The sequence below is a fragment of the Corapipo altera genome, unplaced genomic scaffold (assembly GCF_003945725.1).
Source record: "Corapipo altera isolate COAL_440 unplaced genomic scaffold, ASM394572v1 180, whole genome shotgun sequence".
Classification (NCBI taxonomy): Eukaryota; Metazoa; Chordata; class Aves; order Passeriformes; family Pipridae; genus Corapipo; species Corapipo altera.
In genome coordinates, this window is record NW_020884915.1 from 2468416 (window position 1) to 2482286 (window position 13871).

General features: G+C 39.2%; 1 protein-coding gene across 2 annotated transcripts in view; it reads right to left on the minus strand.

Annotated features, from left to right (window-relative positions):
* Positions 1-13871, minus strand: part of DOCK1 (dedicator of cytokinesis 1) — a 280476-nt gene that overhangs the window by 26135 nt on the left and 240470 nt on the right. For both annotated transcript variants that reach the window (XM_027655183.1, XM_027655182.1), the window contains exons 40-46: positions 13010-13114; positions 10769-10910; positions 9841-9919; positions 9414-9498; positions 8473-8559; positions 4882-5058; positions 4144-4227 (exon numbers count right to left, since the gene is read on the minus strand). In XM_027655183.1, the coding sequence (XP_027510984.1) occupies positions 4144-4227; positions 4882-5058; positions 8473-8559; positions 9414-9498; positions 9841-9919; positions 10769-10910; positions 13010-13114 (759 nt within the window). The remainder of the gene's footprint in view (positions 1-4143; positions 4228-4881; positions 5059-8472; positions 8560-9413; positions 9499-9840; positions 9920-10768; positions 10911-13009; positions 13115-13871) is intronic.

Here is a 13871-nt window from a genome sequence, read left to right on the forward strand (position 1 = left end):
TGGAATAATAATTGAAGTAGTAATAATTGCAATAATAATAGCAATAACAACAGTAAAAACTGTAAAAAAAAATAAATAATGACAAGCATAAAGATAAAAATTATATTAAATATAAAAATAATATTAAAATGACAATAAGAAGGATTATATTATCATCATAGTAATTATCAGCATTCATTGTATGAGACACAACACAATAAAAAAGATCTAAAAATCCGTTATTCATGATTTCCCATCCTCTCTGTTAATCAAAGTCCTTTACATTTAATACACCCCTAGTTCTCCCCAGAAATCCCATGCTGGAGGCCCAGCTGGATTTACCAGACAGCACAAACCCTCCTGTGATGTCCTATTCCCAACCTCCTATACATTCTACACTATAAAATAGCAAATTGAGGAATGATGAGTGTCACACTGGGTCAATAAAATCAAATCTTTTCCCCGTTTCATGAGAATAAAACCTTAAAGAGGAAAATAGTTGTAAGTTTTCTTTAATAAAAGCTACTTCTAAACCTGCAGATGAGCTACATCCTTGGCCAGATCTATATTGCAGAGCAATACTGATTAATAAAACATACAGTTTTCTATCTATATAGTTCTCCTTATAAAAATTATTTTATGTTCTATGGGAAGAAAACAAGAGGAAAAAAATTACATTAATTTCTTCTGTAACTGAAAATAATAATTTATCTTCAAGGTTTCTGTCACAAAATATCCACGCCAGCCCAGGATTATATAATTAGTTCAAAGTGTGGAGGTGTAGCTGACCTCTGGAAATGTTTTAAGAGAGATATTTTCATTCCCACAGCTATGCAGACACACCAATAGAGTTTTCTACCTCCCGCTCAGGAAAAATATTTCCTCTTCCAGGTCCATTCCAGCCCACACAGTGCTCTGATTCTAACTTAGATATTCTCTGCAGCAATCAAGCTAAGAGGCTTCTCCTTAATAATTTATAATTAAATCATAATACTGATTAAACCCAGATTTTTCTAATAAGACTGAGCAGCAATCAGAGGGAACAGCTTTATTAGTAAGGAGAATAATAAATACACAGATGAATTACAGATGAACAAACTCAAGGAACCTTATCGAGACGATTCTCTGGGATTTGGCTCTATTTAAATGGACTACAAAGAGAAGGAAGAATAATGGCGCTTTTTTTAACATAGTCACTTTACTTAGAGCCACATGGATTTGAACTCGATAAAAAATAAACATTAATTTCAGAAAGTTCCCTTGCTCTGAGTAAGTAAATGAATTTCTAAATTTTCATAATTATCAGGCCACACTGTGACCCTCCTCTTTTGCAGTGGTAAGTGGTCACTTGGCTCATTCATTTCAAAGAACCTGTTGACCTTTTAAATGGAACCTTTTTTAAAAAAATGGAATTACCGAGGCAAAGCACAGGTGGGGTCTGAAGTTTCAGCTCTGGGATCATTTTTATGAGGAGAAAATGCTCTAAGGAGCCTGTCCCAGGGGTGAGCCACCTCCAATTTGGAAAATCAAGCGACATGAACAAAATGACAATATTTGTAGGAGGAAAAAAACATGTAGAAGAAGGAGAAAGGAGAAGAGAGAAGAAGAAGAATGGAGAAAAGAGAAGGAGACAAAAGAGAAGACAAAGATGATGAAGGAGATGAAGCCAAAGAAGAAGAAAAAGATGACGAAGATGAACAAAAAGCAGCAGCAGCAGCAGAACAAGAACAAGAAGAAGAAGAAGCCAAAGAAGACAAAGAAGAAAAAGAAGAAAATCTATTCCTTAACAGAACCTGAAATTTAATAAAATTTCCATGGCTTTGCTACAGAACAACTGAGAGCCTGCTGATTTGGGATATTTGGTCTCCCTGTCCAAGATCACTTAATCCTTGAAACAATTATCAAGTGCAGGAAGAACCTTCTGACTGTTTTACCATTTCTGCTTCACCACCTTCTACCTACTTCAGAATTCTTCCAACATCTTCCAACACGCCTTTCCAGGTATTAACACAGGGAAATGTGGAGATGAGCGACATGGAATTTTAAACCACTATGAATCTTCAATAAAGACAGAGAGATAATTTTGCCACATTCATGATATTGCCAATTTTATTCTCTTTGGAGAAAGGGCTGGTGTCTCTCACCTTTGGAGAGGTGAATGCAAAAGTGGTAGAAGCAGCAGAGCTAGAAATGAATGAGGTGAATAAGAGAGGAAACGTGCTCAAGACAGCACTTATTTATTTCATAACTCTCCTGTTTCCTGATGTTAAAATTTTATCAAGCTCCACTGCAACTTTAAATTATTCCCCGATTTTTTTTTCCTTTTTAAAAAATCTTGATCTGCTTGGCTGAAAAGAATGAAAACTCTACATCGATTTGAATTATTAATCTTAAAAGACAATCTTTCATAATATGAAATATCATAAAATATGATCATTAAAACATTTTTGGTATGCAGCAGTTCTTTCAGCTCTGCAGCAGCAGCACAAGATTTTTATGTGCCATGGTATTTTGATGTTTTGCTGTGCTGTAAATACATTAGCTAAATGTCATCAATCATTCATTTCACTACCTTAATTTCAATCAATCATTTCATTATCCTCATGTTAAAATAAAAGATCAGCTTGATGTGGTGCAGTTGCATAGGAACAGTTTTTCCTAAGTTGGAAAAGCACCAAGGTGGATGAAAATGGTATTTTTCTAATGGTATTTATCTGGATTAATAATAGACAGAACCAAAATGTGCATTAAAAGTTCACAGGACTTATAAGAGGATAATATCCTGAAGAGCATGAATTCCACAGCTCGATGGAGAAAGAGGTAAGGGCATAGTAAAAAATTAAATTTAAGTGGTCAGCTGATAATGGGATTGTCAGGCTCCTACTATTTCATATCTCCAGATTGATTTATACAGCACTGAGAAAATCTCTGTGTGATTACAAACTCCAAGCTCCACATTAGTGAAAAATGAAAACTCATTTTTGCTTTCAATCACTGTCAGCCTGTGATGAATTCAGCCCCTGCCTCCCTTCCAAAGCTTCCACACACCTCCCTCTCCCAACAACAGCCAATACCTGGGAGTCAAATCCAACCCTGTGTGCTGAAAACTGAAATACTGTGAGAGGAAGTTTAAATTTGAGGATACCTCAAATGTATATCAAACATTTAAAAGCATGGAAAGGGCTTTTAGTGACAAGAATTTTCAGATATAAAAATGATTTTTGATCCCTTCTCTCTATTTTTCTGGTTCCTATTGTTTTGCAACTACAAAACTGATGGGAAACCATGTATTTAAAAGCACTGGATAATTCAAATTCAATGTGATTAGCTGCCATATATATTTTCAAATTGCAATATTATTTTAATACACAAATGCCACCAAAGTGCATCTTTGCTGAGGAAAAGTGTGTTTGTAAATTCATTTGAAGTATCACTCTCAGAGAGCTGATACCAAGTCAGTCTTTTGGGACCAAATTATTTTCCTCTAGAAAATTTAAAGCCCATAAAAATCTAATCTTCTGTAAAAGCTCACAAGAAAATAAATTAATAAATGCATTTTTTTTTTTTTCAGACCAAAAGAGTTTTTATTCACTGATAGTTTTATGGCCTTCAGAGGATATTTTGTTTTTGAATTCTGTAGCTTTGGTTCTATCACCTCTAAGATTGAAACCTACAGGAATGTAAATTATTCCCTTTGTTATAAAGACCAAATTGAATATAAAAAGACAATGATTCACTTTCTTCTTCTGTGGGAAAAAACATTTCCAATCATATTGGTATTTTTTTACTTATCATAAAATTATCCTGAGACCACTGGAAAATGTCCAGTATGTGACTATGGAACAAAACTGGATTGTCTCGTTTGCCCTGAAAAATGTTTTTTCATTTGATACAGATGGGAGATTTTCACTGTATTATGGTTATTAAAAAAAAAAAAGGAATTTAAGAAAAAGAGGCTGATCATATTTGTTCCTTGCAGGTTTATCAAATGAGAAATGATGGCATATTTGAAAAGATGCACTTTAGCTCAAGTTCCAAGGTGGATTTAAATGGCAAAGAAGCGCATCCAGGGTGAGGAGTTTAAGGTCTGGATTTTCTCAAAGTGACAGTAAGCTGCCTTTCCACAGCAGTTGGCCCTGACCAACCTGACTTCAGATTTTTTACCTGCCAAGCGATGAGATCCTTCAGCTTCTCAATCTTGTCGTGATCTTCTGGATGCTCATGTATGTATTTTTCAGTAAAGAAAGCCTATTAAATGGAAAGAAAGGGGCAGTAATTTCAGAAAATGGATCAACATCTGCTGCCAGAAGAACGAAAACCAGCAAAGATAAATGAATGGGCCCAAAAGTTCTGCAAAATAGCAGTAACAGCTCCAAAGTGAAAATTAGGGAATCACAGAATCCCATAATGGTCTGGATTCGAAGGGACCTTAAAGTGCATCCAGTTCCACCCCCTGCCATGGGCAGGGACACCTTCCACTGTCCCAGGTTGCTCCAAGCCCCATCCAACCTGGCCTTGGACACTTCCAGGGATGGGGCAGTCACAGCTTCTCTGGGCAACCTGTGCCAGGGCCTCACCACCCTCACAGGGAAGAATCCCATCTAACCCTGCTCTGTGGCAGTGGGAAGCCATTCCCCCTTTTCCTGTCACTCCAGACCCTTGTAAATACCCTCTCTCCAACTTTCTTGCGCCTTCAGCTCCTGAAAGGCCACAGTCAGTTCACCCCCAAGCTTCCCTTCTCCAGGTTGAACAATCCCAACTCTCTCAGGCTTTCTTCACAGCAGAGCTGCTCCAGCCCTCTGATCATCTTGGTGTCTCCTCTGGACATTGTCCAACAGATCCATGCCCTTCCCATGCTGGGGCCCAGCTGAGGCACTGCAGGACAGGGAATTCTGCCCTTACCTTCTCATAGTTTGTGAAGCCTCCCATGACTGCAGGATCCACGATGCCGTTGAGCAGCATCGAGAGGGGGTTGATGGGCAGGTTTGGATCATTTAAGTGCTGCTGAACCATGTTATTGATCTTATCATTGGTCAACTGCATGGTCTCTATCGCATTTTCCAGTGGGCTGATTTCAACCTAAAATCAAACCAAAAGGTTTTAACCCAGGAGCAGAGTTTTAAACTGGCTGTTCGTTAGACCATCACAATTAGAAACACTTCAGGAATTTCAGGATTTATGATTTTTGACCAGTAATTATCAGAAAGGATGATTTCAGGCATTGAGATATTTGGTATCTCTATACTGAGGTAACTGGTGTGATGATCAGTATCAGTGGAGAAAGTTAAATGCATTTTGCTGCTGCAGGATGGATTACAACCCAGCACAACATTCAGAAAGGCTCTGGCAGGAACCACGTGAGGTTTTTGGAGGATTAGGGAGAACATCAGAGATTAAGGGTCGGTGAGTTTTAGCAGCACAAAGAAGATCCAGCTTAACGTTAACAGCAAGAAAGAAATGATAACTCCAGCGTGGATTTTCTGATGGAAAATGTAATCCTAAGCAGCTCAAAAATCAAGGAGATATTTTTGCAGTGATTATTTTGGTGTATTTCCAAGGACATCAAGTTTAATATGTTGAAGAGATGACATCTAAGCAATCTGCTGGACTTATTCCCACGAGGTCACATTTTCTTCATCAGAATGTCGAGAACTGAAGGGAGACATTTCCTTTCTCCCACAGCCTGGACTTCAATGAAGAGAACTCAGATGTCTTCATGGAGTGAATTAGCTCTTACACTGTCTAAAACTTGCTTATTTTAATTGACTGATCTCCAGCTATTTTTTTTTATGCCCAGAAACTGTGTCTTTCAGAACGACAGTTGTTCATGTTGAAAAAAAAACCAGAATTAAAATATTTTAAGTGTTAGTGAACGGGCTAAAAATTACTAATTTGCAGTGACCCAGAGTGTAGACAGTCCTCACTGGAAGACACAGCCTGCTTATATTAAAAAGGTGATGTGGTGGGAAGAGAAAAGGAAGGTTAATTGAGGCCTGTGAGGAAAATGCAAGTGTATATTTGATTACACCCTCATTTACATAAATGCTACATAAACAAAGCAGCGCTTCTACCTGGCTATCAGTTGCTTACCCTGTTTCTGAGAACCACTTATAATCAAATCTCTTTAGTTGTTACTCTTACACCTGCCAGTTGATTACATCAAGGATGTTTTAATTAGCATTTTTAGCAGCCTGCCTGGTGAATTATTCTGGAAGGCAGGGAAGGAGCCTGACGTTTCTGCTGGGAACAGGGAGCAGTCCAGGCTTGGACAGAGCTGAATGTGCCACGGGGGAAGTTGGGACTGTGAGAGTAAAGATATATTCCACATCTGAAGATGTGTCAGATCGAGAACTGTTGTGCACATTACAGGCTAAATTTAGGATTCTGTCATTTGTATTAATAGGTTTGTAATTATGCAATAATGTGTTGATGAACCATTGCTTTTAAAGCTCTTGAGCATCTACAGAAATTAGCACTCATTGAGCTGACAGAGCTTCTCTGACTCTTCTGCAGCAGCAATCATGGCTTTCTTTCTCTCTCATTCTCCTTTCTTTTACTACTCCTATAACCCTCCCTCTACTTTTTTAAAAGCAGATGGAGAATTGCACTTCCCACTACTATAAACTGGGCTTTGGCACTTACTGAAAGCTATTTATTACATGTGTAAATTATGAGCTTTCTTCCAGTAGTTTGCTCACTCTGGGCCAGGAATTACATACTCTCCTGATACATTTGCACCACTACAAAATTACAAGATAAAAACAAAACAGAGATTAGAATTTGTGCTTTTTAAAACCAAGTGTGAGTCCAAATCCAGTTTTCTAATTCACTGGCTGGCCTCAGCAAATTCTTTTCCCCTAAAACTACTTGTGTCCAGCTAAACCAAATCAGATACAGAATAATGAATGTGGGCCACAGATTTCTTGCAGATAATGAACAGACTGAAAAGGTTTAGGTAAAAGTACTCAGACGAAATTTTAAAAGCCAATAGATTTAAGGCAATTCTGCATGTTCCTATGGGTTATGTAACATAATACACTGCATTTATTAAATTACTCAGTTCTCCCAACACTGATTTGATGTGATCTCACCTCTTCCTTTAAAGATATCCCAGTTCCATCAATAAAATATGAAACGTGCAAAGCTGCTTGAATATCTTGGTGCTTAGTAAAAGATCAATAATATCTGTATCCATAATCACAATTTAGCATTACAGGGATGTAACCTCATGATCCCACTCCCAGCCTTTTAGCTGACAGGGATCTCGCAGAAAGTCAATACCCATTTTGTAGTAACTAAGCCAGAGGAGGTCAAAAGTTATCTATAGCTGTCTTCCCACTTAGTATGAAGTTCCACTCTGGTATCATTTTTCAGCTGTGCAACTCATATAATCCTGACTCACCAAATCTCCCAGGATTTCTGCCCATTTGGATGCCAAGCAGAGAGTTAGGGGTGTGTGGACACAAACTGCCTGCCAGGCTCTGCTCTGGGCTCGTCAGGAAAAGAGACTTTCACCACATTTGCCAGCCTTTCCAAGCAACACTTTGTGCAATCAAGAGGTTAAACACAATCTCCTCCATCAGGATTATATTGAAACTACAAAATTCATTAAAAATTCAATGTGTTTTATTCAGTTGCCTATTACTGTCACACATCACATTCATATTCTGTTACTATAGATACCATAGTAATTTTCTGCATTACTTCTGTTCATCCAAATACAACTGTCCAACATAACCTCAATGGAGCAATGAAAAAGGTTTTAATTAATCATATGCAAATTGTTCTTTTCCTTTAAAAATAAGCCTCACAAGAGAGATTTAAAAACCGCAGTAACAATGTTTTTATTGCTCCTTAAAAATTACAGCTGTGTAAGAATAATTTAATCTTAAAGGCGTTTAATGGATATGTCTTATCTAAACAGTCTAAATGGTTGAACAGAGAAATGAGTAATTTGGAGTTACTCTGTGAGGTTGCTGAGGGTATATTTAGCCAAATGTGGAGAAGAAACAAAAACAACCTTTAATCACAAATGGTGAGAAAAGCAGACACATACAATGCATTTGATTTATGGTACATTTTGGATAAATGACAATCAAAATACCCAAATCCTCTTTTATAAAATTCAAGCTTGATTCATTAGGATGGGGCAGGGTTCCCCTACACCACCTCGGGTTGCCTAAAATGAAGAGGGTTGTACTGGCCTGCTGGGAGCCACAAACACTTTATAAAAGTGCTCAAGAACTTCATCAGCCCTTGCCCTAAAGGCCCAGGAGAGCTGGCTGCATTCCCTTCCCTCAGGAATGGCAAAGCATTCCTTGAGTCCCCCTCAGACAACAATCAGCAGGTTCCCCTTAGGGTGCCAGGCACAGTCCCATCAATTCCTCCTTGTCCACAGAACTCAAGCACAGTCACACAGATACAGAAATGCTCCCTGGCTCTACAAAACCCCCATTTTTTTAGGCAATCTCAATACAGCTGAATTGATCTTACCATGAAAACCGATTTGACTTCAAACCACCTCAGAATCCCTGGTAATTTATAGGCTGTCACATAGATGGTTCTCTCAATCCACATGTTCTGCAAATGGAACAGAAGCCCCACGTTATCAGATGGACAGCTCTGAACTCAAGCAAAGCCTTAAAACATTCTCACCAGGAAAAGGAACCACCGCACGACAGATGTTACAAAGCCAGGGGGGAATTTCAAATGGTATCTGCTTGTGGGGAAGATGTAGCAGCACTGATTTATAACTGAGATGTGACTGAGCAGAGAACAACTGCTCTTATGAAAGGAGAAAGCTATGGGAAAGATCCACTGTTTTTACTGGACTGTTATTGTTCACAGAATCCCAGAATTGCCTGGGTGGGAAGGGACCTTAAAGCTCCATCCAGTCCCACCCCCTGCCATGGGCAGGGACACCTTCCACTAGCCCAGGTTGCTCCAAGCCCCGTCCAATCTGGCCTGGGACACTTCCAGGGATCCAGGGGCAGCCACAGCTTCTCTGGGCAACCTGGGCCAGGGCCTCACCACCCTCACAGGGAAGGAGTTTTACTGACCATTAGACATGTGCTTTAGTAAAAAAAGACAAAAAAAAAAAAGAAAAAGGTATTAGTGAAAGAAGATTTTTAAATCCCTGACTGGAATCTTCGTGGCAAGGGAAGTTTTGGCAAGAGACATCTATTGTTTCAGGTGTAGCAATTTAAAATCCTTTCTCAAAACAGCTGTAAATACAGCTTTTCCCATTTTTTTCCTATTGGTATAAAGCAGAACATGACAAATAGGTTTAATTGAACTTCTAGGAAAAATAATCACTTTAAACCCAGAATTTATTTTTCAAAAACCAAAAGGCAGTGAATGATTCAGATGCTCAAAATAGAGGAGAATAAACAATCCAACCCAAAGTTTAGTCTGTTTTCTTTAATATTTTTTACCGCAAATTCGTTGTCTGGGTTTTTCTCTCCTTTTCGAACAGGACGCGAATACTCAAAACGCTGGACTTCATTCACCCTGTAGAAACTGGAAAAAAGGAAAAGAATCATGGAATCACAGAATGGTTTGGGTTGGGAGGGACCTTAAAGACCATCTTGTTCCAACTCCCAAAAGCACAATGAAAATCAAACACTCTCTGTTTAGGAATTGCTACTAAACTCTAGTATTAGAACAAGTTTATGCATAGATATAAAATGCTTATGGGATTGCTTTCCAATGGGTTGGCTGGAATCTCTACCAATATTAAGAATTATCATGAAATGTCCTCACCATTACCACCCTCCTTGGCTTTGTACAGATTCATTATACAACAAGAACCAGTTTGTTATAAAGGAGACTGATAAAATCACAAAACCACCCCAAACTCACCTCACGATTTGCTCTGACACCGGCCTGTGAAATTTAGATGGTAAATCCAGTTTTGGCTTTACGGTAAAGCACTGAATATCTGAATTTGGGAGTTAAGAAGTAAAAAGTGAATTTAAGTTACATAGAACAAGCAACTCAACAGGAACACAAAAAAAAAAGACAGAACAACAAAATTCATGTATTACACAGAATCACAGACTATTCTGAGTTGGAAGGGATCCACAAGGATCATCAAGTCCAATCCTTAGCTCTGCACAGGATCATTCCCAGGGGTGACACCATGTCCCTGAGAGCATCATCCAAATGCTCTTTGAGCTCTGGCAGCCTTGGTGCTGTGCCCACTGCCCTGGGGAGCCTGTTCAGCGCCCAACCACCCTCTGGGGGAAGAATTTTCCCTGAGATCCAACCTAAACGTGCCCTGACACAGCTTCAGGCCATTCCCTGGGTCCTGTCCCTGGTCCCCACAGAGCAGAGATCAGTGCCTGCCCCTCCTAAGGAAGTTGTAACTGCAATTAGGTCTCCCCTCAGTCTCCTCTTCTCCAGTTGGACACACCAAGTGCCCTCAGTGTCCTCACACAGCTTCAAATCAAGGCCCTTCACCATCTTCATTGCCATCTTTTGAACACTCCCTAATGGCTCAACATCTTCCTTATATTGTGTCACCCCAAACTACCCCAATATTCCAGGTGAGGCCACCCCAGGGCAGAGCAGAGCAGGATAACCCCCTCCCTGGCCCGGCTGGTGATGCTGTCCCTGATGCACCCAGGACAGGGTTGGCCCTCCTGGCTGCCAGGGCACTGCTGACTTGTGGACAACTGGCCACCCCCCAGCACCCCTGGGTCACCCACAAGGGTGCTCCCTCAGTCCACAAATCCTTGCCCTGTGCTGTTGGACACACGGCTGTATCCAGGGTGCAGCCCAAGGATACACTGGCCAGAGGAGTTTTTGATGTCATCGCCCGGCGGTGACGTCGTCTTCATCTTCTCCGCGTTGGGGAACTGCGTCAACAGCCTCGCCTCGAAGTCCTCCCGTCGCTCGTACTCCTTGCCCCGGTAAATGAACACTTTGTTCTGGAAACAAGTTGACACATTAAATCCTGCTAAAACCAGCAGCCTCAGTAAGGACCTGGGATCCCAGAAGCGCTGACTCCAGCGCTGTTAAGCGAGGAATTTCCCATTCCCCACACTGTGGTATAATCAATAGTTTACAAATATTTTATGCCGGCTCAGTAAAGCACAAATGGGTTTTCTCGCCTCCAATTCAGTGCTGAGATCATTAAGCACACACTTACCTTTAGGTGTATGTATAAACCACACTAAAATCAACTGAAACGTGATCTCAAGAAGCTATAAAATTGGTAGCCATTGAAAATATATTAAAACAAATTATTTCTACCAAATCTCAGACCTCCCTCTCTAAATCCTCTCCTCCACCTTCCTCAGCTAATGGTGGAATGCAGGCACATAAACTGAATTAGGCTTTTCATACATAAAAAATATTAAAAAGCACTGAGGTGAGCAAGCAAGAGTAGCAGAGAAAACTGTAAACATAAAATGATGCCAATTTGAGGAGGAAGATTCAAAAATACTGACTCTTTTAGAAAGACTGATACAGAATTCATATTTATGTATTCGATTTTTGCCATTTTTTTGCCTTTGTTAAATTGTCTGCACACAGCATAACTTTAAAATTAGGTGTTTTCTATTCATAAGTATTGGGTTTTTTTAACAATAAATTAAGATACATTTACACAGTCCCTTTATACACTGATTTAATTCAATTCTAAAGAAAAACGCAAAAGATGATGCACATTTTTAACTGATCAAACATATTAAAGTAAGTTTGGATAAAATTTGCATCTGAATATGCTTAACCTCATTATTCATCTCAAAGTGAGCACTTGGTGAAAAAATTATACAGCGCTTAATAAAAAAGGGTGTTATGACTCGGGGTAGAAACCTGGAATAGCTTCCATTTGCCCAGTTGGGTTTAATTCTGCAATGGTGCCTTTTGAAATGCTCAGCAGATGAAAGAATACTCTCAAATTGGGAAAAAATGGTAATAACAGATGCCTAAGAAGTTTCTATATAAGTGTAATTCATGTATATATACTTGTAATTCACAGGGAATATTGGAATAGAAGGAAAAGCTTGAATTTCGGATTTTCTCAATTAGCAAGGCACTTAATAGCTTGTTTTTCAGGGGCTTTACTGCTCATTTATTATAAGCTGACCAATCCACAAGGCTCTTATAAGTGCCTTCCTGAACTTACAAAGCCCCCATTCAGTCGTGAGGAGAAAAAGCAGTTTAATATTAATATACCAGACTAACACTGCTCTGCCTGGTCTCCTGTTGGCTGTTGATCACAGCAATTAAAGGGAAGGTTGTGCTTTGTGCTCCTGACAGAGCTCAGGATTAGATGGGATATTGGGAAGAAATCCTTCCCCATGAGGGTGGTGACGCCCTGGCACAGGTTGCCCAGAAAAGTTGAGTAAATAACTAATGGGTGATTCCCATTCACCAACTGCCAGACGATCATGATACAGATGCAATTCAGAAGTGTTAAATCCCCACTCTTATTAGCCACTAATTCAACCCACAAAAATCCTTATTTATGTGGGGAAAAAATCTAAAATGCCACTAAAACTACATTCCTGGCATCAACCAAGTGACACATGTTTTAAATTGACACATGACACAGGCAAATCAATGATAAAAAATTGTAATTAAAGGTTTCACACACCTCTGATAGTCAACTTCATTTTAGTGACTATATTGGAAAGGACTCTGACATGAAAACAGGGTCACATACAAAAAACTTCTCTACTATACCCATATATATATATATACATATATATATATAAAACCTATCAGGCAAGAATGTCACCATTTCAGATGGTGCTGGCTATGACTCTCAGTGATGAACTGGGTGATGTATCTTAATTTCTAGTGATAACCTGAAGAAATAGAAAGTATTGGATATGTCTGAAGAAAAAAAAATCTCTACTAAAATTCAACTATTCCGTATTAGAAACTGGAAAAGAAAAAACAGGGCTTGTTTTACACATCTAAAAACAACTGCCAGTGTCAGACAGTTTTCTCCACAACCAAGAGAAATTTCCAGAGCAAGAAACCTTGCTGACCTCTATGGAAAAAAATGGACACTTACCCTTATGAATGTTGGGAATCCCTGGCCATAGTATCCAACAGCAAAATAGTCTGGTTTTGGTCTTATCACTTTCACAATGTTTTCATAGAACTGGGCTTGCTTTCTCTGCAAAGTAAACAGAAGGAATTTTAAATGGCCTGAACTTTAGGGAGATTCCTTACACTTAAGATCTGGATCTGTTTTATGTGCATCTCTAAACTAAAGATGCACATTTCCCCTGCCTCTTTTTCCTCACCACTTTATCAGATACATGGTGACATTTTGAAATACCAGACTCTGGAGTCATTATTTTTATACTGAGCTTGGTGAACCTGACTGTTCCATATCCGATATCTCCATTTCAATGAACCTCATCCTGGTGAACCCTATCATTCTATATCCAATATCTCCATATTGATGAACCTCTTTGCTCCATATCCAGTGTTTCACTTCCAATAAAGGTCAAGAATTTGCAAGGCAATCTGAATTCCCAGTTGTGACACCTCCAATGCCGAAACACCGGAACAATAAAGCCAAGTACACCAAAGCTCATCTCCACAGTGCTGACTTGTCACTTTGGGGCTCTTACATCTCATTAAATTTTTCTACTACTTCTCTTCCATATTTACAACTCTTAATTTGCATATGGAAAGCAGGCAGTTGAGAACTGCAGGAAAATGTAAATTTTGGGATAAACACACGCGTGTCAGACACCATCTGTTTGGGACACCGATACTTCTTCATCTCAAATGATGAAATAATAACAAACGAGCAGCTTCACAAGATCTGTTTATCAACTTATTTTTAGTCTATTATTTCTGTAAAGAGAATGACTTCTGATTTGGGGGGAGGTTTATTGCTGCTCCCACACAACGGATAACAG